Source organism: Aplidium turbinatum, chromosome 11, assembly GCF_918807975.1.
Source record: "Aplidium turbinatum chromosome 11, kaAplTurb1.1, whole genome shotgun sequence".
Lineage (NCBI taxonomy): Eukaryota > Metazoa > Chordata > Ascidiacea > Aplousobranchia > Polyclinidae > Aplidium > Aplidium turbinatum.
Window position 1 is genome coordinate 12,993,016 of NC_137482.1, and position 25,831 is coordinate 13,018,846.

General features: G+C 37.0%; 2 protein-coding genes across 2 annotated transcripts; both read left to right on the top strand.

Annotated features, from left to right (window-relative positions):
* The first annotated feature begins 10,772 nt into the window (after positions 1–10,772).
* On the top strand, positions 10,773–15,545 carry LOC145779231 (ribose-phosphate pyrophosphokinase 1). Its single transcript, XM_082590768.1, has 7 exons — positions 10,773–10,934; positions 11,309–11,492; positions 11,944–12,042; positions 12,231–12,355; positions 12,761–12,934; positions 13,865–14,024; positions 14,591–15,545. Exons 1-7 carry the CDS (start codon positions 10,813–10,815, stop codon positions 14,681–14,683), a joined length of 957 nt encoding a protein of 318 aa, XP_082446894.1. The 5' UTR covers positions 10,773–10,812; the 3' UTR covers positions 14,684–15,545.
* A 3,180-nt stretch (positions 15,546–18,725) lies between these two features.
* LOC145780091 (uncharacterized) lies at positions 18,726–25,831 on the top strand. The gene is made up of 7 exons (XM_082591803.1): positions 18,726–18,791; positions 20,990–21,156; positions 22,156–22,312; positions 22,565–22,782; positions 22,982–23,138; positions 23,366–23,515; positions 24,642–25,831. Exons 1-7 carry the CDS (start codon positions 18,731–18,733, stop codon positions 24,725–24,727), a joined length of 996 nt encoding a protein of 331 aa, XP_082447929.1. The 5' UTR covers positions 18,726–18,730; the 3' UTR covers positions 24,728–25,831.

A 25,831-nucleotide genomic window follows, 5' to 3' on the forward strand; every position in this document is an offset into this window, starting at 1 on the left:
AGTACCGACCGCTACTTCCACATTAATCACGCCCAACTTAGTTCAAGTCTTTATGTCACAATGTCTGGCTTTGATCTCCGAGTAATATTGATAAGGCAATGTTGGTCACAAAGTTAGATAATACGAGTAGGTTACTACAGCAAGATGCAGCAAAACTTAAGTTTTGGTATTACAGTAAGAAAGAAAAGACCCAGAAAAAATTCTGAAAGTGAGAATAAGGGCAATCAACCTACTACAAGGAAATTTAGTGGTGATAGACGCATATATTAAAGGAACAACGAATGTAAGGATTAGCTCTGTCAAAGATCACAACACATCGTTGCCTCATATGGCTGCAGCTTCAACATATCTGGCCGACAATACTCCAAGCCATCAATTTCCGATCACCAAGGCCCTCTACAATATGAGTGACAACGAAAATAATCAAAATTAAGAGGTTGTTTGAAATCGCACATTTTATCATTAAACAAGAGCGCGCATTTACGCTTTTCCCCTCAATTAGCCAGTCTGGAGAGAAGACACGGAGTAGATCTCGGTATTACGTATCTTAACGACAAGCAATGATCGCGTGGAGATTGGCGCACGTTTTTGAAGATCGATACTATTGAAGCTCTCATGCGCATATGCCTGGACGGCCCTGACTATAGCCCCGAGCCTGTCGTGATCTCGTGGAATATTGATACTATTTTGGAGAGGCGACCGCATAACGGAGAGATCAAAATGTAATTGCCCTTTTTCTAATGTTTTGTTCTTTTCGTCACTTTCGCTTACATGACACACAAAAATAAACCTAAAGAAAAAAGCCTAGTGAAGCTTCGCACAGTAGAAAATAGCGTTAGTGTAGAAGTTTGCCGACTCGTGGCCAGAGCATTGTGACGCAAGAAGCCATACGACCTCGGAGGTGGAAGTTAATCAGTTATGCGGCGTATTATTTTTTTATTATTTATTTGCATCAGACACAAAGTCCATAAAATTCAAAATTTTAACAATCATCATATTATCATCATCATCATATTTAGCAGCTACACGGCGCTTTGACTCTTCAAGCGCACCTCGTTGGTATGATGAAAGCCTTTTAGAGTGACTTCGCTGAAATTTTAAAAAGCCTAAACCGTAACTATGGTTCTCAAATGGCGAAGACTTATCAAGATAAAGTGATTAAGTATGACGATCGACGTTAAAACTGGTGTGTCCGCCGTGAGACTTAATTTGTCCGCCGAGATAGCTGCTCAGACCGGACACGTTTGTCCGCCGTCAACAAAAACGAATTTCGAGGCCTGCTTACATATCATTTTTCTCATGTTTATTGTTCGTTCTGCCATGATGTGTTATGTCCTTTTAAAGTACAATTGCAAATGTTACGTTATCTTGGGTGGGTTTCGTAAATCACTCAATTTATTAAATTTTCACCTGCAATCTGGCACCTCTAAACCTTTATCAAATTCTTTCAAACTTTCAGGGAAATGTTTTTATATAAAAAGGAACCAAATAAAAGTGTGTGCACTACAATTTTTTAAGTTTAAAATTTTTGTATACATTTGAGGACCACCCTAGGCTGTATTTACGGTGTAACGGTCCAGGAGTTACTGCGGTCCAAAAGTTACCGCGATGCTGCAGCGTGGCAGTCTAGAAATGACATCAGACCACAAATGACCAAAGCTGCCCGGCGCATCCGAAAGCAATACAAAAACAAAAACTGTGCAACTAAGTTTAATTGAGTAGTTGCTCTCAAACTAATGGACACCTTTTCATTTAAGATTAATCAATGCTTAAAATTGTCAATGTAACTTTTTGAGCAGTAAGAATTTCAATAATTTTTATAAAAAAAAATAATTAATTATATTTGGCAACCCTGGTAACTCTTGGACTGCGGTCACTCCTGGACCGTTACAAGAAAACGGCGCCGTAAATGTAGCCACTTCCTATTTTAATAGTTTCACCCTTTGGTCGAGTCCTGTCTTTGTCATGAGTTAGCAAGGGGAGGGGGGACTTGTATACCAACTCCCTATCTTTTTACACATTTTATGTAATGTAAATTAAAACCGTATATATACCAGAATAGCACACAATTGCCTGCCAGCCCCACTATTGATTCTACTGATTTAGACCAGCAACGTAGCAACAGCCAACTGTCACAACTCCACCAACAGAATGGAATACAGAGTTGCCAGAAATCACAATAAAAATAATAAAGAAATGTCTTCAGTTTAGTAAAATTTCTTTTTATTTCTAATCATCACAGCCAACAATGTTCGCTAAGCTTGGAAGAGATTTTTGAAACGTCAAAGCTACAAAAATTCAACATAATAACATGCTTAAGACCAACGTCAGGTAATAAATTTGAAAAATTAGCATTGTATAATTATTATCTGACCTTACTTATCAAACTAGCCTACAGGTACTTTAAAAAAAATTATGAGCTAACAGACATGGAAGTGTAGTAGGATCTGTTGCGTTTATATTGCATTGTTTTCCCTATGCTAAGGGTACGTGTTAATCATCCAGATTCTTTAATTGATCCGGGCGCCTTCAGACTTTAGCTGAGAGCTGGAGGCTATGACGTTGTTGCCTTTTCTAGTTGCGTGGTTGATTCCACTGCTTTTGGGTTTTTTTGCAGTGCGGTCGTTTTTTCCGTTAGGCCTACTAGTTTTTGGCAGTGTTTTTCATTGTCTGTAGCAAAGGAGACGATTTAAGTTTCCCCGATGATAATTCGCTGTTGGATGAAGATTTTTGGATGTGAACATTTATCGAATGTAGCCTATATTGCTGCAGTCGTTGTTCTGTAACAACAGATTGTTCAAGGTCGCCAAGCCTCATGCTTTGATCAGTGATCACTAATCACAAATAAATAACAACATAAAATTACATGTAATAAAACAAAATGGGTAAATATTTCACTTAAAGTCAAAAATGTATTAATAATTAAATTAATAATTAATAATTAATTAATTATTAATGAATTAATTATTAATTATTAATATTTCAACTTTTTCTATATATTTTTTGCAACAGATACGGTTCTTTTTTTCAAATAAACACAAAATAATATGCTATCTTGATATAACATGTTCATTTATTATAAACTGTTTCTTATGTGTGTGGAATTTCCTCCAATAATATCCAAACCAGAATCACCAACTTTTTTTTTTGGTTTTGTTTGTTTATTTGTCATATCTTTATCCTGCATTGCGGGAAAGCGGACTTGAGCGCTATGCATCGGTGTACGCCTTCCGACATACACCTGACCCACGCTGCAGCCGACGGCAATGTCTGTTTCCGGTTGTCTACTCTACTTATGACTTAAATTTGGTACTACCCATTACTCGAAATCGATCACTGGGTAGAGGCAATTATCGTAAAATTTCTTGCCTAGAGAAACAACAGCAAGTGCGGGTGGCTGGAGTCGAACATGCAGGCTCTCGACTGTGAGCCCAACGCGCTAACCACTCGGCCATTGCTGCCGACTGATGCCCACTTCTGGTAATCATAATCAGTTTATTTTTTGATTTTTTGTCAGTCAGTACTACTGACTTCGTCAAGGATGCAGAATCACTTGTCAACACAAGATATTATTTTTCTCGTTTTGTTTATACTGAAAAATACGAGATAAAGAGTAAGCGTCTCAAACTTCCAGATTCCGATTACGAGTGTCGTGATTTTTGATTTTGCCCTATTTGGCAACTCCCTATTTGGCAACTCTGAATTCTGAAACAACACGTTTTTTTGACACAAGAAGATCCTTTTTTGAATTGTTTGTAAAATTGTATCTGAAGAATGGACCATGAACTGGACATTTGATTGAAAACCTAGTAGTTATGTTATTTTTAGAGCAGTTGAAGCAGAACTGTAAGCGTTTGATGAGGTAACAAGCTACATGCAGATAACAATTTTTCTTCATCTTACCGTACTTAATTTTTAGTTTGGTTGGTGTATTTGGAGGCTTCACTTGCTTTAGAAATGATTTCGTCAACATGCAACTGGCAATATGATTACAATTGAGAGTGCCTAGCTGAGGTAGGATGCAACCTAGTTCGTACCATGAACAGTTCGGACCGTCAGTTCGTACCTTGAAAAGGTCGAGAAAAAAAATTCAAAAAAGCCAAGATCGCAGTTTCCGCAATCATTTTAAAATTTTCCCCCTGAAAAGATCAAGAGAAAAAATAGCTCAAAACCGAAATCCGCTGATTGCAGTTTCCGCAAACATTTTTCTGCAGTTTCCGCTAACTCTAACAAGAGGCTAGAGCAATGTATGCTCTAACCTAAACCCTCGCTGATCGCAGTTTCCGCAAAATTTTTTCCGCAGTTTCCGTTAACCCTTACCCTAATTCTAACCATAGAGTAATCTATGCTCTAACCCTAACCTTCGTTGATCGTAGTTTTCGAAAACATTTTTCCGCAGTTTCCGCTAACCTTTACCCTAACCATAGAGTAATCTATGCTCTAACCCTCGCTGATCGCAGTTTCCGCAAACATTTTTCCTCTAACCCTCGCTGATCGCAGTTTCCGCAAACGTTTTTCCGCAGTTTTGCAGTCTCCGCTAACCGCAGTTTCCGCTAACCCTAACCCTCGAGTTTGTTTCAAATTGTTTGGGGAAACTCCGATCAGCGACTTCGGCCTTGTGCCATTAAACTGCGATCAGCGACTTCGGCTTTTTTTAATTTTTTTTCTCGATCTTTTCAGGGTACGAACTGACTGTGCGAATGGTTCAAGGTACGAACTAGGTTGCACTCGCTGAGGTATATGGGAGAGATATTTGGATCTACCGTACCTTTTCCAAGATCCTGACTTGACAAATACAATATCTGACTCTCTTGATCCAACTATTTTGGAAATTTAATCCAGTCTTAAACCTGTGAATATCTCTGCTAATGATGGTCCAGCTATTCCGGATTACAATCCCGATAAAGCAGTTATTGCGTGATACAACGATTCTATTGCAGGACTCCCTCAGACTTCAACAACGCTAAGTGATCATTTTAGCATTGTTGCAAGTTTAATTCTATTTACTTGTGCTATTGTAATTGTATTTTGGCTTCCAAGCACACAGATTTGGCCGCTGAGAAGGAGTTTTTCGGTAGGCCACGATGGCTGCCGGAAAATAAAGAGTTTTAAGGCCTGCACATGCAAGTTTGTTCGGCAAACATGGTCAGGAATTTTGGCGAATAAAAATATATGGTACCAAGAGAAATTCTCCAAGAGAAGATTTTCTATGTATTTTTTAATCGTACCCTTACTTTTTTTTAACATTTTTTTAAAATTCATGCCGTCACAATTCAGGAAGCAGGTAACTCGATGACTAATATAGTCTTTCGCTGCTTCCTGTCTGTTGTTAAATATATTTGTACCGGTTTATATTTGTACCGTATACTATTTTTTCGCAGCAGACAAAATAAAAGGTTTCTCTCTCTCCAACTCAGCAAAATTAAAAAATTTTAACAACTGAACTTAATTAGTCACACTGTTACAGCTGGAAGCAGCAAAACACAGCCTCTGAGGCTATATTCATAAGGGTGCAACCTAGTTCGTATCCTGAACAGTTCGTACCCTCAGTTCGTACCCTGTAAAGATTAAGAGAAAAAATTAAAAAAAGTCGCTGATCGCTGTTTCCGCAAACATTTAAAAATTTACCCTCTAGAAAGATCAAAAGAAAAAAATAGAACAAAGGGGTCATTCCACATCAAATCACCCAAAAAATATGAAAATTTTAACACCACCACCTCCGATTTTCCTTAAATTTGGTTTGTGTGTGAGTTCTGGGTGAAAAAGCATGAATTTTATCAAAATCCGACCAGTGGTTTTGGAGACATGGGCCTGTGAAATTTTGTATTTTGGGAGAAAATGGGGGGTACCCGGCTTATTTCTCCACAACCACTGGGTGTATTTTAATGAAACTGGTGTCATTTTGCAGGAAATTGGTCAAGGATTTCATTTCTGTGGTTAATTTTCAAAAATAAGCATGTTTGGGGTAATGACCTTTTGACCTTTGCTTTGACCTTGACTTTAACCTTGTGGATCACGTGATACAAAAAACTTGTCTACATGAAAAATATTCTTTGACACTATCTCTACAACATATGAAAAAATGAGAGAGGTAATATTTCTATTTTAGCCATAGTTTTCACTCAAAGTTTGCATGTCTCCTGATTTTTCAACAAATTTTCTTAAAATCACTTTTAAAAATAGTAGGCAGTGGTTATTTGACCGGCGCCGGTCTTTGAATCTGAAACACTATTTGACCGGTCATGATGTCACTTTATAGGCATTTTTTTCTCTTTCAAAGCAAAAGACGAGAAGAGTGCCTATATAAGTTCTAAATTCGGCAGTTATGTTCAACTGATTCGGTGGCGCGTAGGATAAGTCTCCGGCTGGTGCTCCAGAGGGAATGAGTTCGATACTACGCGGAAGCGTTCTTTTATTTTTAACTAAATTTTGACCCGAATTGACTCAATCGTTAGGCTGCTGCATTTTTGTGGTTAATTTTTAATTTGAGTAGCCTACAGCCCAATTTTTTATGTCTTTTCAACTATGAGTAGTAAAGTTAGAGTTTTTAATTTTCTGGAATTTGAGAATTACTCTGGGTAATTTTCCGTTCGTCATTACATTTTTGCGTCGTTCAGCAAACACGGTCACATCCTCTTATGACAAATGGAAAATTATCCAGAGAAATTCTTAAATTCAAGAAAATTAAAAAACTCTTAAGTCTAACTTTATTACTCATACTTGAAAAGACATAAAAAATTAGGCTGTAGGCTATTCAAATTAAAAATTGACCACAAAAATGCAGAAGCCTAACGATTGAGTCACTTTGGGTCAAAATTTAGTTAAAAATTAAAAAAAAAAAAACGCTTCCGCGTAGTATCGAACTCATTCCCTCTGGAGCACCAGCCCGATACGTATCCTACGCGCCACAGAATCAGCTGAACATAGGTGTTGAATTTAGAAGTTATATAGGCACTCTTCTCGTCTTTTGCTTTAAAAGAAAAAAAGAAAAAAATGCCTATATAGTGACATCATGACCGGTCAAATAGTGTTTCAGATTCAAAGACCGGCGCCGGTCAAATAGCCACTGCCAAAATAGTATGGTATGTACTAGAGATGTACCGATACCAAGATTTTGGCCGATACCGATATCACTTTTTTAGGCCGATACCGATACTGATGCCGATATTTTGGCCGATACTTTGGTGTTATAAAAAGAAGCAATTTTGGTATTTGCAAGGAATTATATTAAGGTTTTAGTAATGAAAGTCCACCGTAATTAAGGACTGGGGTATAAGGGAAGAAACATCACATCATAATTTGGGTTTCTGAAAAGTTAATAAAGTGTTTGGGCAAACTCTCCAAATAAGCTATCATAATTGATAATAAGATATAAAATGTAAACCAAGTGATTTGTGTAGTCGTACAAAAACTATTCGACAAGTAATGTGCAACCTAAGGGCACTTGTCGTTTGGTTGAAAAGCTTTAGCAAAAATGTATAATTTTGCATCGTTTTGACGTTGCTAAACGTTTAAAAAACCCGTGTAACTTGGTTGTTTTTAGTAAGCTGGTTCTATCAGTTTGTAATTAAATTTCCACCTTTCGTTGTAATAAACTCACCAAGCTTAAACAATGGGACTACGAATCCTCACTAAACTAATCAAAATGGTCTTGTTGCGCCTAAGATGAGAACCTCATTGTGAAGGAGCGTTCTTCCCGCTATCAGCACAAGGTTGAGCACTCACCAGTACAGTGAGCTGTTGCGATTCGCTAACCACAATGGTGTAGCTTCCACACTAGCCATTATGTTTCAATTCTTGTCGATGTCAATTCTTGCTACAAAATGGCTGCCGAGAAACATTATAGTTGATTGGATGGTCTAAATGGCTAGCGTGGAAGGTACACCGTTATGGTTAGCGAATCGCAACTGCTCGCTGTACTAGTGAGTGCTCAGCCTTGTGCTGATAGATGGGAAGAACGCTACTTTCTTCACAATGAGGTTCTTATCTTAGGCGCAACAAGACCATTTATTGATTAGTTTAGTGAGGATTCGTAGTCCCATTGCTTTCATTTTGAGCCTACTTACTCTGCCATGACATTGTTTAAGCTTGGTGAGTTTATTACAACGAAAGGTGGAAATTAAATCACAAACTGATAGAACCAGCTTACTAAAAACAACCAAGTTACATGGGTTTTTTAAACGTTTAGCAACGTAAAAACGATGCAAAATTATACATTTTTGCTACCTGGGTAGTCTTGGCCTGGGTTTATCCTCTGCTGAGAGTAAAAAATAAACACTAATGATAAATATTGGAGAAATTAAGTCTCCTTCACAACTTAAGAATCGAACAACGCAACACTGCTGAAACAAAACGTTTTGTTTGAGTGAAAGAATCACTGTAAGCAAACAATGCCAAAACGTGCGCGCATGAAGTCATGGGAGTGTGAGGTATCAAAAATTTGAACAGGTTGTTATTTTTCAACATCAATGTGACGTTAGTTACTACTTTAAAAAATCTATATCTTTGCTTCTGCAAAAAATCCGCAGCAAACGCCTTGTTTTTGCATGTTTAGTATCGGCCAAATTTTGCCGATACCGATACTCAAAAAATGGCCGATATCACCGATACCGATATATCGGTACATCTCTAGTATGTACAAATGGAACGATATGCACATTGCATCATCAGAAAGAATCCGTCCAAAATGATGATGAGGGGCAGGGTTTTTTTTAAGGTTTGGTTTGGGTGACCGCTAAGTAGGTTTAAGAGACCGCAAGTGTTTCATTTAAATACCAAAAAATTGCCATATTTGCTTAAGACACAGCGAGAAACAACCTTTACTTTTCTACTGTAGTTGCAAGTCCAAATTTTGGGAAACCGCTGAAGAAATTTGGGGGACCGTTTCAGTCCCCCAAAACACCTTAAAAAAAACACTGATGAGGGGTGTTTGTTTTTTTGTAAAATAAGCTTATAACATTGGGAAATGATGGCAAATGGGGATGGAGGTAAAATATCTCAAATTCTGATGATGTAATACATAAGCACTCCCAATTAATGCTGCATAAAAATGTGTTAAATGACACAGTTTAGTCAAGACACAACAGACAAAATGTTAGGTTCTGAAAGTTTTTCATAGACAGCAATCACTGAGCTGACCAGTTTTTACACAACCTGTGTTTAATTGTATCGTTTTTGGAAATAGTGTAACGACATCTGCCAGATGCAATCATGGAAGGAGTTTCAATGATCATACGCGCCTAGGGATGGGCAATTCAGAATAATTCACTATTCCAGAATTATTCCGGAATACTAAACAGTTTTTAAGACATAAGACACTGCCATCACGCATACGCAAACCTCTTGCAAAACGTTTTCTATACGAGCAGGGATTATTTGCTAAAAAGTTTAAAAAAATTGAAAAAACTTTTTTGAAAAAAATTGAGTGGGGAAAATTTCACCAGATTTCACCAAAAAGTTATCTGGTTCCAAGGTCAAAAAGCTTGGCAATAAAGACCTCTAAATTTCACCAGAATTTTTTAATTTGATATTTGCCCATCTGGCAACGCTGAGCGGGAGCGCAGCTTGGTTAACGTCAAGCCCGCATGGGAAAAGCATCGCTCGGAAGATGCTGATGTGGCAGGTATGCTGAGATATTTCAGAGCCAACTCCTTTAGCAAGGGCATCTGCTCAATGTTGTTACGCCTACCAGTCAAACTATCACAGAGTCGCATACGCACGTAAATTGAAAAAAAGCATTGCACGATTGTGCATTAGGGTGGTTCAAAAAAAATCAATTTTTGAAGATTAAAAATAACTTGTGTAAAATATTTTTGAAAAATATTTATGTTTAGGGGTGCCCCAAGCCCCCTAAAATTTTGGCGATTTTATGACAAAACTGTAAACTTAAGATGGCTGTGTTTCGAAAACGGTTCAAGCTAACATATAAGTGTTTGGGTTCATTTTAATCAGCAACGTGAGCTCTATGACTTGGCAAAGAGTAATAGTACCATAGGGTGAATTTTTCAATATCCGATTTTCATGTTTAATTGTGTCGTGTGTTCTGAAGTTGTATTATTGCTGTACAATAGTAAGCCTATAAGTCTATTGGTTATTACCAAAGTCCACACAAGGTGTTAGGTCATACTGGGTCCCCCTCACTATGACGAAATGGGTATTAGCTGTTTAAAACAGTGGTTTCATGGCGACCAACCACTCACTGTTGCCCGATTAAAGTGTTCTTTGATGCTTGAGGAAAGCGTTTGTGATGCTGAGACACAACCTGCAAAGGGTTAGTTAGGGTTAGGAAAAGATCAAGAAGAAAAAATTAAAAATAGCCGAAGTTGCTGATGGAGTTTCCGCCTGGGTTTCTGCAAACAAACAAACTGAAAAGATAGAAAAAATAGAACAAAGCCGAAGTTGCTGAACGCAGTTTCCGCAAGCGTTTTAAAATTTTTGATAATGATCCTAAGAGTTTGCCGAAGTCGCTGATCGCAGTTTCCGCAAACATTTTAAAAGGATTAGGGTTGATTGGAGTTTTCGCAAAGATTTTAAAATTTCCGGTAATGATCCTAAGAGTTTTTGTTTTTCTGCCGAAACTGCGATCAGCGACTTCGGATTTTTTTTCTCTCGATCTTTTCAGGGTACGAACTAGGTTGCATCCTATTCATAAGATAGGGTAAGAATAACCCCCGCAAATAAATAATTTTTTAAATATTTGAATTTGGAGGTTATGGTAGAGTATTTAGAAGTATACAATGACTTATATATAATACTACCTTTCTACAGCAGAAGCTAATAGCAGGCTGTTATCTTTGGATTTTATAAATTACAATGCCTAATATCAAAATTTTTAGTGGGTCATCTCATATTGATTTGGCACAAAAAATTGCCGATAGACTTGGAATAAATGTGGGAAAAGTTGTATCAAGAAAGTTCAGCAATCAAGAAACATGGTAACTACATTTTTTGTGACGCATGTGGCTATTTTTAACTTAGTAATGGATTTGTTTTATTGTTTGACAAGTTATTTACCTTCCTACTTAGAGCTAATTGTACACATTAGCACAACGTTTCAATGTAAATGTTTTATCAGTGCAGTAGGTACACTCAGATGATCACATAGGTATGTACCTTTGTGTGGCGATTTTTTTATGCATAGGCCTGTACTAACTAAATGGAACACTATCGTAGATGCTCAATCTGTGAGTTCTTTCCTAAATATATAAATTTGCTAAGGAAAAAGGATTGTTTCTTTTTCAATTAATTTTGCTCATATATAAACAAGCTTCATAATCCCTAAATGATTTTTTCACAACTATTTGTTTAGCGTTGAGATTGGAGAAAGTGTACGGGGTGAAGATGTCTATATTGTGCAAAGTGGGTGCGGAACAATTAATGACAATTTGATGGAAATGCTTATTATGATTCATGCATGCAAAATTGCTTCGGCATCTCGAGTAACAGCTCTCATACCACTATTTCCATATGCCAGGCAAGACAAAAAAGATAAGGTACCATGATGTTTGTTTAATTTCTATCCGCAAACAACATTAAATTTTTATTTTATTTTCATGTTCTAAAACCTGACTTGAAAACGACTTATATAATATTATATCATAATTTTCAATCAATCTTCAAAATATTTAAGAATCTTTTCATGTGAAATTTTATTTACTAAATGAATTGAGTTTGTCACAATCATTTGTACAATGTCATTCGATACGGTAGGTTTTTATAGCTATTAGGGTGTTGCGCAGTGCGCGCGCCCCTACCTTCTCAAATATATATTATACAGCTTGACTTGTTGTTTGTTTTGTGTAAATGAATATTGAATACAGAACATGAATCTGAAGTTTGAAAAATTTTCATCAATTTGCTTCTTACTTAGTCAGGAGATCCCTATCCTTAATGAAACTCAATAAATGTATTCTTAGATTTATAATTTCTACCTTGATACCACAGAGTCGAGCTCCTATATCTGCCAAGTTAGTTGCTAACATGCTTTCAATAGCGGGAGCTGATCACATAATCACAATGGATTTGCATGCATCACAAATACAGGTGAACTTTTGCCACTTTCAACGTGTGAATCCCAAGTATCGCAATTCACAGTGTTTTCACGCGTGCTGATGTGGTTGTGAATGCACATGAATCCAATTAATTGCTTACGGTACGGTACTGGTCAATTTGTTGTTGAAGAGATATGTAGCCACAACATAATTTTTGAACATGTGTCATTATGTGAACAGGGATTTTTCGACATTCCAGTGGACAACCTTTATGCCGAGCCTGCTGTTCTAAAGTGGATTAGAGAAAACATTGTTGAATGGAAGAATTCTGTCATTGTTTCACCTGACGCTGGTGGTGCAAAGAGGTGGTCTATGTTTTGTTGTTGGTCCTTATCCGAGTGAAGTGTTATAATTTTGAACAGTGATTAGTACATGTGTTTTGTGAATTTCAACCCACCGGGTAGTGCATTGTTTTTCAATATAGATTATCATGCGTTGCTAAACAACATTTAGTCGCCTGCATTGTCATAGTTACAAATTGTTTACGCGTTTCCTAGATCACTGTGCTATTTAAAGCGCGAAGGGAGGGTTAGCAGTTGGCCATGTGTTATATCAATGCGGTATCTATTTTCAATACAGATTACAGAGCCTGATACAAGTAGAAAATTTCGACCATCAGTGTGTGTTGTGGTTTTTTGATGTGAAAAAGCTGTTGGCAAATGACAAGCACGATGCTTCCTGTTCATAGAACCTACGTTTTCTATTTTCAGAGTGACATCGATCGCAGACAGCTTGAAAGTAGAGTTTGCGTTGATCCACAAGGAAAGGAAAAAGGCAAACGAGGTGGATAGGATGGTGCTGGTTGGTGACGTCAAAGATCGAGTTGCCATTCTCGTTGATGACATGGCTGACACCTGTGGCACAATATGCCATGCTGCTGACAAGTAATATTATGTAATATCGGTTCGTTGCGTGGTTTCATTATCAAAAAGTTTGTCATTTTGGCAAAACTCCGAAAGTTTTTGTGCTTTAATTTTGAAACAATCATCATTAAAAAGAAGAAATTCTTGATATTCTGGAAAATTCTTATTCTCTTTGCCAAATTGTGTGTTTGTTTGCATGCATTACCAACTCTTAACTTTACCCCGTTTTACGAGTATGCTGGTTATTCATCAGTGATTTACTTTGGTGACATAAGTAATTCATGAAATTAACTCGTCCTGCAGGCGCATTGCGTCAGATAGTTTAGTATCTCGTATGTGCGGCAAGTTTTACACCCTCTTACTTTGCGGGGATGTTTGGTCTTGAGTTTTAGATCAAAACATTTGGAATAAGAGGAAAATTAAGGTTTTCAAATATGACGTTCTGCAACAAGCTGCAGCTGTTTGTTGCTGTCATATTAAAAACTACATTGCTAGGATTGTCTTAAGATTTTACCTTGTGTCGTGTTGATGCATTAAATATCTGGGCACCCCTTGGTTGTGCGACCATTTAGTGTTTTCTTCCATGGAAATCGTGTTAACGCAACAGTCTGATATTAAAACGACCAATATCAGAAGCAGCGAGTTGAGTCTTGGTAAGCCCTTGTTCGAATTGACTATCCGACAGAGATTCAAGGTCGGCTTATTTGTTGCAAAGGTAGATGTTCTACTTGACTTTACTTCAGGTCACCATTGTTTGCTAAACCATCCATCAGAGCCCGTTAGCAATAGTAATCTTGTGTCATTTTTTAATTAATTATAGGGTGTGTGTGTGTTGTGTAACTGTGTATGTTTTCTTGACTAAGTCCTTCCGAAAGTGTCGTTGTCACTTTGCACAGTTATCGTCTGCAACTACCTATCAACAAAATAAGTAGAATGTGTATTTTATTTTAGATTGTTACTTGCTGGAGCGACAAAAGTCTACGCGATCCTGACTCACGGTATATTCAGCGGCCCAGCTCTGACTAGAATCAACAACGCAGCCTTTGAAGCCGTGGTAGTCACCAATACAACACCGCAGCATGAGCACATGCGACAAGCTGATAGAATCAAGGTACGACTTACTATCTACTGATTATAGTCCATAGAATTTTGGTTTTTGCCAAGATACCAAAAATGGTAGAGTAAATGTGCAAATTGAAGTTGAACATACCACATACACAACGAAACTGTTCACCAGGCATCATGGTACAATTTTTTTTGCGTTCTAGTGAAAAATAAAGCTGCTTATGAATTTTAACATCTCGTGGTATCTGGTCTACACTCTTTCACCAGAACAACCCCTGAAGTTTTATAATGTTATTGCTCTACGATACAATCAAATTCATCTGATTTTGTGCGATGGTTTAGTTATTTAAGGTTAATTTGACTTGGATGTGCTTATGAGAATGTTGCCAAGACTGTTATTGGAAATACCCAGACAGCAAAATCCGTCATTTTTACATTGATTCTGCAGACGGTTTGGGTAATGCAAGTCACCTTTGTACTTCAGTATCATGCAAAGACGGTTTTCGTATTTTTTGTATCAATCTAGGGTTCAACGTATTTATAACTTATTTTTGTTTGTTTTGTTCAATTATGCTCTTACAAAAATCTTTAATGATTGACGTTTTTCAACAGACGATCGACATTTCTCCCATATTGGCCGAAGCGATTCGTCGAACACATAACGGGGAGTCCGTGTCGTATCTGTTCAGCAATGTTCCTCTGTAATCGTTCATTTCCAAACGTTTGCCACGCATCGTGCGCGCGATTATAAACACCAATCGATCACTGCTTTCAACCCCTTCTTTTTCGTTGCAAATTGTGCCAGTGATCAATTTTGATTCCAGCCAATTGTTTTAAAAAATTGACTTCAATCATGAAACACTGTTGTTGCTCAAGTTCACCGAAGCTCCGTCGTGGATTTATTGACTTTTATCATATTGCTTACGGTATTGGCTTGCTCCATTCTTGCTCCCTGTGTTACCTAATAAATACCAATTTTTGCATTTGTTGTTTTTTGTTAAGTTTCAAAACGTTCGTCTGATAAAACTAGCACTGCCAAATCGTAATTACTTTCCAACCACGAGGAAAGTCAGTGAGAATGATTTGTCGATCTTATCTCGAAAACTTTTGCATGTGTGCACATACTGCACATGAACAACAATTTCTAAGGCTGTTAAATGCTTGCTGCAAACTTCAGACAGAAGTCTCATTATCTATTTAAGCATGAGTTGCTTTTTGTAACCATCACGCGCAGTTCTTGACAAAATAGAGTGTTCTGTTTGGTGGTGTCACTCGTCAGTCTATTCTATGTCAACCTTCTAAATTTTGAAAATTTAAAAACTTTCAGTACAGGCTTGATTTCTCCGAAATTACATATTTTTCTCGCTTGACGTGTAACTTTTGTATTTGAAAATCTCCAGTTGCTAAAACGCACTCGACTTCAGCGGTAGTGTAAAAGGTGCTTTATGTACATACCTACTATATTTTGTACTGCCCGTGTTCATTTCACGTGGTTTGAATGAAACTTGGATTGTAAATTGCAATTCTAAAGACAACGGTATCTGTAATAAATTGGTTGGTTTAACTCTGTAAAGCGTATTTTTTTACCAGCTAAAAAGTTCAGTAAGTATTAGTTTGAGTGGCTGGTCGTTTTTAACTGGAAGTAAAGCTGTGGGGAAACATGTCATTCCGAGTTTCCGATATTTTTGTAAGTCATTTTGCTTTGGTTTTATACGCGTTTATATGAGGTTATCAATCTCTAGACCAGATAGAAAGATGTTTATTGGTTGCTGCGAAAAAAAATATGTACGATAAATCAAAACACAATGTACAGTAAAACTGTTGTAAAGATCACAATTAAAAAAAATGATAATAGTATCACAGCGACGGGAGGCTGCGAAGTGACCATTCAAGTCAAGCAGCCACGTTCAAACTTATTACCGGTAGTGATAAAATGGTTAATTGAGACAAATAAATAATAGTGAAGCTGTCTAAAATAAGAAATTAGAAGCTTAGGTAGGGCAACGTAGCCTATATTACAAGTCTGATAAGTAATTTAGCATTTGTCTAATTATCTAATACATGTGTCAATAATTTTCTTGTACATTCTTTTAAAAGTTGCGAAGGAGGGTTTGCGAACTTCAACTGGTAGATTCAAATTTTTGCGCCAGAGTATTTTATAGAGCGTTGCAGTTGAGTGATTGTGTATCGACAATAATAGTAAATCTAGGTTGTGAATTTTGTTGCATTTTTTAAAAGTAGTTTTGGAAAGTGCCGTGTAACGAATCAAAACTAACCTAGTGCATGAATTTAGCAATTTCAAAGTTGTACAGATCTTTTAACTTTAGGACATCGAGTTGTTTATAAAAGGGTTTGACGTGATCATCCCATTTGCCATTGGCAGCCTTATTTTACATTATAGCCTAGCCCAGGGCTTCCCTAACTTTTTTGCTCGCGACCCCTTTTTATCTCCTAAAATATTTCGCGTCCCCTTACGATTAAAATAACGAACAGTGCGAAATATACATTTGTGCTATTTATTGAAAAGCTTAAATCTAACGAAAACCAAAAACAATTTACCGTTCTCAGTTCAGTTTGTTTTTATTTATTTCTGACCATAACAACCAAGCCTATGGTCAATTGGTCATTGGGAAGCCTACTGGAAACAAAACAAAAAAGCAAACACATTTATTCAGTGTGATGAGTGTGACTGGTTTCTGCCACAAAGTAAGTCCGGCCGTGGCTCAGTGTTTGTTAATGCAGGTCTCAAGGCGGTTTTAATGTTGTTTAGGCTGGACGGTAAGCGAAGTGAGAACATTTCAGATAAATCATTTTAAAATATTTGTTTCCAGATGTTCAAATTTTTGATGAACGCATCAATTTAAGATTTCAATGCAAAATATTGATGTTTTCTCTTTGGAGGGACAAATTAAATTTGTTAGTTCAGTTTTTCAAGCAAATCTGACATTTGGCATAATTCCAAAAGTTAGATGTCATTGCAAAAATGGTGGACCAAGGCTGAATTTTATTCTGTTGAAAAAATCACGATTTCGGTTTTCAACATTAATTGGCTAGCCATTTTAAGGTTTGACTTTTGAAAGCCACCTCATTTCACGATGCAGTAAAAGCGTTTTTAACTCAGATTCCATTTCACCTCTTAAATTTTCAAAAATACCGGCAGCCTATTGAGTGCGCGACTCTTAATAAAGTTAACCTTTTGAGGTCCAAATTTTTTTTCCGATTTTGGTCCGTTGAGGTCCAATTTTTTTTCAAAATTTTCAAAAGTACCCCACAGAGATGCTTGGACCTTGTTGATCAGCAATATGTGGATATCATCTCAAAGGTGACGTTGGACTATATTAAGTTACATAATTTTATTTTGCTTCCCAGGGATCTACTTGAACCGCAAAAGGGGAATAGCTGTCACAGCATCTCGCACAGAAGTGTTAGTAGGCTAAGCCTATGCAGTAGCCTACCTTGTGCAAATTGATATACTTTCTGCGACCCCTGAAGTTCGTTACTCGACCCCCAGTTTGAGAAGCCCTGGCCTAGCCTAACAAGTTTTCCTATATGTGTTTTGTATGACGATCCCTAAATTGTCAGTCCGTATATTAGGTAGGCTAAGGATGCACGCGAGAATAGCAAAGCTTTGATTGATAAACAATGTTTCAATATAGAGAGTATACAGATTTGGAGAGTTTTGAAGCTAGAGCATCAATATGAGGAAGAAAAGAATGATTCTTGTCAATGAAGATACCAAGGTATTTAGCAGTTTCAACGTTTTTTAGTAGGCTGTAGTCGTAAAATACTTCCACATTACCGTAGTTGATATTTGGTTGGTCTTGGATGAAATTATTTAAAAGTTTGACTTAGAAGTATTTATCGTGAGTGAATAGGCAGTGATTTAAAGTTTTTGGCCAGACCACAGTTACTGATAAGTTGATATGGTTTCTCCGAAATTACTTTCATGTCGAAGATAATTTGAGGAGTAGACTTTCAAAGCGAACAGCAGAACCAACAAAACTAGAATGCTAGCCTTATGTCTCCAAACCTACGTTGTGAAACGAAAAGCATTCGATTTAATGTCTCAATTTTTTTATTTTAAGTAAGTTACAATAAGAGACATGGTTACCAAATCCGAACTTCGTATCTAGCACTAGTTGCTACGTTCATCTGATGAAATTGAAAGTAAAATTAACAACAAACAAGATGGTTTATTGCTTCACTGACGTTTCGTGCACCATGACAATGCGCATCCTCAGAGCGAATAACATACAAAATAATCAGATGAACGTAGCAACTAGTGCTAGAAACGATAATTGTCCTGATGAACACCCAAACTTTTCAGAATTCAAATCCGAACTTGTTGCTTTCACTTCGTTATGACGGTTTTCCAGACCTCCGGTTCAGTTCAAGTAGGTACGGTAGGTTTTGTTTTACCCTACGTTTGTGTTTTGTTTCGTTACGATCAAACAACGTTCAAGTAAACCTCTGGTTTGTTTATCTTCACAATTAGTCTCTAATAAACTTTTAATCTGATTTTCTCTAAAAAGAAGCACAGCGTGGTGTCGCCTTCAAATCTGGCTGTTCACTGTTTTCAGAATAACAGTGTGACGCCGAAAAAGTAAGGATTCTTATGGAACAAAGTGTTTCTCACAGGGAAAAGAGCTTCTTGTATAATTGCCATAGCCAATCTCATTTAGTCGTACACAGCGCATGTGGGCGACACTCTCTTGGCCAGTTGCTTTTGTAGCCACACAAATGGAAAGCAAAATGTTTCTCATGCTTGGTGCTTTGCTTGGAGCGTTGTTTACTCAATGCAAAGGACAGAAAGGTAAGCTAAAATGTTATTCCTGCATTAATTACATTGACATAAACTCGTAGAAGTTAGGAATTTTTGGAGTACCGGTAAGAGAAAATTTAAGGTACGTTACTCGAAGAGTGCAACTTTATAAGCCTTTTTATTGTAGGTTACTAGAAATGAGCTAAAAAAAATCTAAGCCCCCAAAACACCTTTGATCGACCCGGCATATGCTTGGGTCGCTGGGACAGCAAGATAGCTCAGCTTGCATGTTTTAGTATTATGAAAACCAATCCTGATAGGTCGCGTGCCTACTTGTAGTGACTTTAAACCATAGACGCAGATCTGGTCACCGACATTGACAGAGTGAAGTTTCTGCTTGTTGAAGTGTCTAAAGCAGGGGCTCCGGACACTTCCTGAGAGTTGGGGAGGGGTTATTTAGGCAAGGGCGGGAATGATGTTTTGCATCGACAGGGGGCTTATTGGATTATTTCATCACATATAACTTACTTATGGGAGGTCGCCCCCAGACCCCCTTTGCATTACTAAAAGCTTCAGTTTCTTATACGTACAGTGTCTTAGGCGACATGTTTCGCGCCGAAGGCGCAAAATTGTTGCTTTTTAGCACGATTTAAAATCAAAAAAATATTTCTACGAATCTGAAATCGCGAGCAAAAGCTCTTTAACATTTGCCACATTTTTTGAAGTTTTGAGACAATTTTGACTGAAAGAGGGGAGGGGGCGTACGCAAAAATCCCTCTCAGTATTCTTCCTTGGCTCAAGTCCTCCAAATTTTGCACATAAAAGATTAGATTTAAAAGGTCAAAGCTAGGCCTACATTCAACTCAGAAAAAAATATAATTAAAGCTAAAACGCATTACCTGTTACAACAACTGAAAATACAGAGACATCTTGATCGATACTACAGGAAGGCCTACCGCCCTACCATCTGCACAGTGGCGTAGCTAGGGAATGTGCCGCTCCTTCCTAGCTACGCCACTGCATCTGCGCCGTGTAAGAAATAACAGTAAACAAAAAATGGAATTTTACAAATAATAATATTTAAACATAATTAGGAATTTTATTTGACTCAGCAAATAGCTGACCCTTGCCTCAGCTATCCCTTGGCCTTGCAATCAATTTTAAAAGCCACCCATCGTCTCTCCATCAGCAAAATCGCATGGCATGGCAAAACCATCAAGCCCCGCTGGTTCAAACAAAGGCGGAGAGAAGCTATCTCCGCGAAAAAAGCCGCCGAGTTACAACAATTCAACGCCGAAAGACATTGAAACAGTGCAACTGTAGTAGATTTCGTTTGTGGGTGGTAAAAAAGCGAAATTAAACAGTTTGTAGCAGTGAGATATTATGACGTCACACATAGCGCATTGTGATGCGAATATTTTTGACAGGATACACAGTTTGGCGTTGTCTTGCGAGTCGGAGTTTCCAAGCAAAAAATTCAAAAGTTGTGCAACAAAATAAAAAGATGAAAATAAAACACAGAACACAGAAGTAAAAAAATATAAAATTGTTTTTATCTTTACATTAGTGGAGGGGGGGGGGAAATTTTGCATTAGTTACCCCCCACTTCAGTTGGTGGGGGGGTAATCACCCCCGCGGCCCCCCTCTAACGGAGCCAATGGTCTAAACTCTAAAGCAATGTTTTTCAAATGATATGTTTGCAAAGCTCAATGAAATTTTTGTAAAAGGGGAATGAGCAATGCTGTTTAAGTCTGTGTCGAAATTACAATTTGAAAAAGTTTGATTTAATTAAATTTGTTACTTTATAAAAAATTGTGGTGGTATATTTCGATTCTAAAGAAATCTAAAATCCGCAAACTGCAGAAAAATACAGCCTAAACTAAAGCAAAATAATCAAGTTTTTATGAGGTTTATTGCAATAAAAGCTGACGCTCATCATCACATTACAGAAATTTTAAAAAGAAAACATCACATGATTACGACTGGGACACTTCCTCGGCGGTTATTCTAAATTTTATTCTAGATTTAGATATTTTGTTGTTACAACTTTGAAAGCTTAACTTATCATGTAGGCTACAAATAGTTAAGATGTTAGCCTGTTATTGCATGCTTTCAATGATATGTTGCATTGGGGTGAATGAACAACAAGGGTAAACAGAATCAAAAAAAATTAAGAAGCACTGGTCCGAAGTAAGCCTCATTGTTTCTTCCAAAAAAATAAAAATCTTTGATCTAATCTTTTTATTCAGATGCCACACTGACTTTACTTTCTACAAGAAACTACACATATGCAAAAGAAGGCACTAACGTCACGGTGGTTTGTGAAGTCACTAATCTGGCCGGGAAAACTGTACGATGGATTCATAAAGATGAACAAGTAGCTCTGATTGCTAATGGAAATAGAGTGGTTTTCATGGTAAATATATCTTCTGCTGATTAATTCTGTAGCTAACTGCTTATCGCATGCAGCATACGGTTGTGATATCAAAAAATATAGGCTACCGGTTTCTTTGCGTTGTTTTTTTTTTTTTCAACAAAGCTTACGTTTTGCAAATATTCTTGATATCATTAACGTCGTTTAACATCATACAGTTGTTAAATTAAGTTTAGTTCGCAACCTTTGCCACGAAATTACGTAGATACGTTTCTTGTGATACCTTTCCTACAAAAGTACGTTTCAAACAAAAAACTACGCTACTTTTGGCTTCAACCAAAGCTACGTTTCTTACGAGTTCAATCGGATAAAAAATTAAAAACATTAAGCGGAGGGACCACTTCCAGCTATTAAGTAAAATTAAGTATAAAGTATTGAATAGCCTACCCAGTACCCAACATACAGTAAAAGGGTGTCAGGCTGCAGTGGTCGATCATTTTTTTTTCGCATTTGCTGCAAGCTTTGGAGATTTTCCAAATTATGAAGTCGCCTTCCAATGTTTTACTCATTCATTAGATCTGCTTGTTGAAAAAATTCCAGATTTTTTTCAGTTAAAAACAACAAAATTGCCAGAAAACGTTGGTTTAACAGAGTTTACAATAAAATTATTTCCTCAAACAACTTTTTACAAAAACTGTACTGTATCGGTTATTGAAATGTGTCTAAAAAAGTTTTGCAAATCAAGCAAGTGATTTATTTTTCTCTTTTGAAGATCATAATGAAGCAATTCTTTGAAAAATGAAGCTGTTCATGCAGAAAAAAACTACAGGATCAGCTTGTGGTTGGACACTAGCTTGTTGTCAACTTCTAGTTGCAGCTTCATATGCTAAAGCTGACATTGAAAAGAAATATAAACGGAGAGTATTTGAACTTACGTAAGACCGGCCACCAAGGAAAACAGCTCAGTGCTTGTACAATGTACAACGTAGCAGCCTATTCGTCTGTTTGAAATTCTTAAATGGTATTCTTGCTGTATTTTAGGATCCTAGTGACGAAACAAAATATTCTCTGCGGGGAGCTCAATCAAGCGGAGGCAATTTCACTTTCACCATTCACAATGTTTCCAGTAATGACGTCGGAAAAGTGACATGTGACGTCAATGAAGCTACTCCAGCAACTAAACTTATTTATCTGTTTGGTATGGCGCCGTCTTTTTGGTTAATGACTGCAAGCTTTATATCGTTATTAATATAGACCAGACCAATTCATAAAACTAACGAAATGATTTAAATTTTCTATTTACGATATTCCAAATCGTTTTTAAGCACTGGTTGGTGTGTTAACTTTATTCTCACTGACATTTTTCCTTAATTGCGATAGCGCAATGATCATATTGCCTGGCGACCTGATCCTATTTTTTTTCTTTGTCAACATTCAACGTTTTTTGCAGATGCTCCTGATATAGTTCAATTGACTTTTATTTCAAACCAGTCAACATTCGAAAACAGGCAACCTGGACTTTCCACTCTTCATGTCAGCAACAATGAATGGGTAAACCTGACTTGTACTGCCATCAACTCTCGCCCATTCGCTATGATGACGTGGCATTGGAACGACAGCAATCTTTTTTCAGACTTGAACTACGCTGCAGAGACTTTTGTATCCGAAGTAAGTTTAGAATAGGGAGAGAAATTATGATTTTTGTGACGTAGCCTACTGTCGTTGTGTTGAAATCTGCATGAAGTGTTAATATTTGGTATTGTAGGCGATCTGTTGAACTTCAACAAGCTTATTTTATGTCTTTTTTGCCGTATGCTTGTTAATATACAGAAAAATTGTTCTCATCAGAAAGTTTATATTTTTTTAGATCGACGATGTTTACAACACCAGCAGTGTGTTGCAGCTTCCACCAGGTTTTTCTACTATTCTGTTTGGTAACCCCATGTCCTATACAGTGATGTCAAAAGAAAATCTTTCTACACACGTCACTACAGCTTTTTCATCTACCAATCCATCTTCACAACGTACAGAAATCTGTTGATTAAGAGTGTATCATACCTACATAGCCTACATATGCCATTCGTCTGATTACCTTTCAATGGAGTCTGTTTTTACTTTGCAGCTACTGGTTGATGATGCCCATCTTGTATGTCAATTGTTTGTAACAGATAAATTAGTTAGTGGAAAGCAGTTTCATACAAACATCCAGAAAACTATTCCGGCCCGATAAAACGTACTATTTTATTTTTAGCATTTGTGACACCAAACAATCGAGTCTCTAACTCTCTTATAACGGATGGTTGGTTGTCAGAGAAGGAGGAGATCGATTTGATGGTCAAAGTCACCTGCAAGGCTGTGTTCCAAGGCGAAGTAGTTAGTCAGTCGTTGCAAATTCATGTCGGTAAGAAATGTGTGCAAACCATTATTACTTTGAAAGCTTAGAAGCTATTATTCGGACATTGTTCAGCTTGCTATTGCGCAATAGCAACATGAACGTAACATGAATGTTGAAAAGTTTGATTGTTCAGTTCACCAGGCAATGTACATTTCAGATAATATCCACTTGAACGCGTTCTTTGTTGGTGGTAACTTTCATTCTTCATGTGGACATTGCCAAAAAAATAAAAGTTACTTTTTTTTTTCATGCTGCATAGTGGCGCGAAAGCGTCATTTGTAATGCTTGCTAAAGTACAGTTGAACTAAAGTACCGCAAAGTGGCGCTAAAGCATCTTTGTCTTCATTAGATTTCAAAAATGCGCGCAACAAAAGATAAAAGCTGCACGTGTGACACTGTTATTGTGATATTAAACTGTTACAACCAATATAAAATACTCGATTTGACAAAAAAATAATTAAAGCTAATCTAAAAAGAGTGTAGTGTGCACCCACACTATATTTGAAACAATGCAGCCTAAAACAAATTTCATAGCCAGTTCAACAGCATTGGGTTGATAGTAAATCTAGAATAGACGAAAGCTTATGCGACTCAATTCTTACATTATTTTAAAAAGCACAGCTAGTCAAACGTTGCCGAAATACGTAAATGCTAAAAATAGCTTAGAATTATTGCCACCATTTACATATTAAATTTAACGTTTGTTTAGCATTTTAACAGAATGTAGAAAAACATAGCTGTTGAGTGCTTTGGATAAGCATTCTGTCTGTTCATAAGAAAAATAGCGAAACGTTTGATAGCTTGACATTGTGCCATTTTGATACTATCGTATTCAACAGACATGGCGCTGAGATTTATTGTAGTTGAATCTCAAGAGCTGTTGTCGTAGCCGGGTCTGACTTATATTCACGAAGATCAGTTCATGCCGTTCTTATTTGTTCATCCGTCACATGGCTGAGTGTTTTTTTTTCAATTACGTCATTTAATGCGACATCTTATTGCAACTCGTACAATCTTATATCTTTTGAAAATTCACCACAATCTTCCTTCAACGCAGCTTGCCTGTTCGCATTGCTGCGTTTACCTTTCATGCGTCAAACGTTTAAGGTTGTTTTTATTTTTATCGCTCCAGGTCCATACGGTGGAGAAGGACCAAGGATGCAGATACACAAAGTGATGTGGGTGATCTACATTATTTCTTTCAAGGCCTTCTGGTGATCATGAAGCATGCCTTGTACGTTGCAGAGCAAACAACATCATATATACATTGTACATTATAAAAAGCTTCACATTATAGAGACACTCATAACATTTTAATAGCTACCTTCAGAGAATACCTGTTCGATAAGCTTCGCACTGTTTAACATTTGGCGGTGATTTTGTCTTTTGTTGGCATCTGGATAGCAAATGCTACACCAGTGTCTTATACTTTTTCGCAGAGTTGTACTTAAAATTTAAGGCTTAAAATAATTTTACTGGCTTTTTCGAATGTAAGACCATGACGCGACTCAGTTGGAAACGTTTGTTCTAAACATTTTTCTAGAAAATAGAAATTTTAAATGTTACGACACGTTGTGCTCAGTTTCACTTAGCTGAAAAAACAAACATGAATGTCTTTACTGAGCCTACAAATCTTGTTTGGCGTTGGATTTTGACATCATTCAGTAAACGCAAATTTGCTACTGTATATTTGTCACACATGTCTCGATACGAACTTTTAAACCTTTCTGTATTTATCTTGTGATAATCACTATGGCAACGCTGGTTCACTAATTAACTTAACCGTGAAATTTATTTGCGAAATATTTTTTTAAAAAGTCTACGAGTTGTATTCTTTTTATAACTATACCTGATCAAAGTCCAAACGTTTTTGTTAATTTTTGTTGTTTGTCTTTTTTGATAAGGCAAAATCTATGTTTGCCTACACCGCACTGAAATACAAAATTAATAATTTTTATGCTAAGAATCGCTACTTCTGATTGCTCGGCAAACGAGCATTTCTGTTGTCACACTGAACCTTGCCTATTTTCACACTGACTGGTCAAACTCATGACACCTTTACGAGACAAGGCATCAATCTGAGTGACTATCTTGATAAACAAGCAAACAGGAAAGTGACAAATTGCTGTCAAAATGTTTGTCGGTGGACGACCGTCGCTTATCAGGGAGATAAATTGACGAAGTTCTTGTTGTTTTTTGTTGTAGTTGGCACGATATGATCGAGACCTTGTACAGCTAACGTTTTAATTGTGAAGCCAAACAAACGTTTTGTTCATAAAATTCAGTGATTTTGAATTTCTTTATGGCAAAATGCATTAAATT

Excerpts from the sequence above, each read along its gene's own strand:
- LOC145779231 (XM_082590768.1), top strand. The coding sequence starts at position 10,813 with ATGCCTAATATCAAAATTTTTAGTGGGTCATCTCATATTGATTTGGCA. Across the intron at positions 10,935-11,308 it reads TTCAGCAATCAAGAAACATG|CGTTGAGATTGGAGAAAGTG; the intron begins GTAACTACATTT and ends CTATTTGTTTAG. Across the intron at positions 12,043-12,230 it reads TGCATGCATCACAAATACAG|GGATTTTTCGACATTCCAGT; the intron begins GTGAACTTTTGC and ends TTATGTGAACAG.
- LOC145780091 (XM_082591803.1), top strand. The coding sequence starts at position 18,731 with ATGTTTCTCATGCTTGGTGCTTTGCTTGGAGCGTTGTTTACTCAATGC. Across the intron at positions 21,157-22,155 it reads GAAATAGAGTGGTTTTCATG|GATCCTAGTGACGAAACAAA; the intron begins GTAAATATATCT and ends GCTGTATTTTAG. Across the intron at positions 22,783-22,981 it reads CAGAGACTTTTGTATCCGAA|ATCGACGATGTTTACAACAC; the intron begins GTAAGTTTAGAA and ends ATATTTTTTTAG.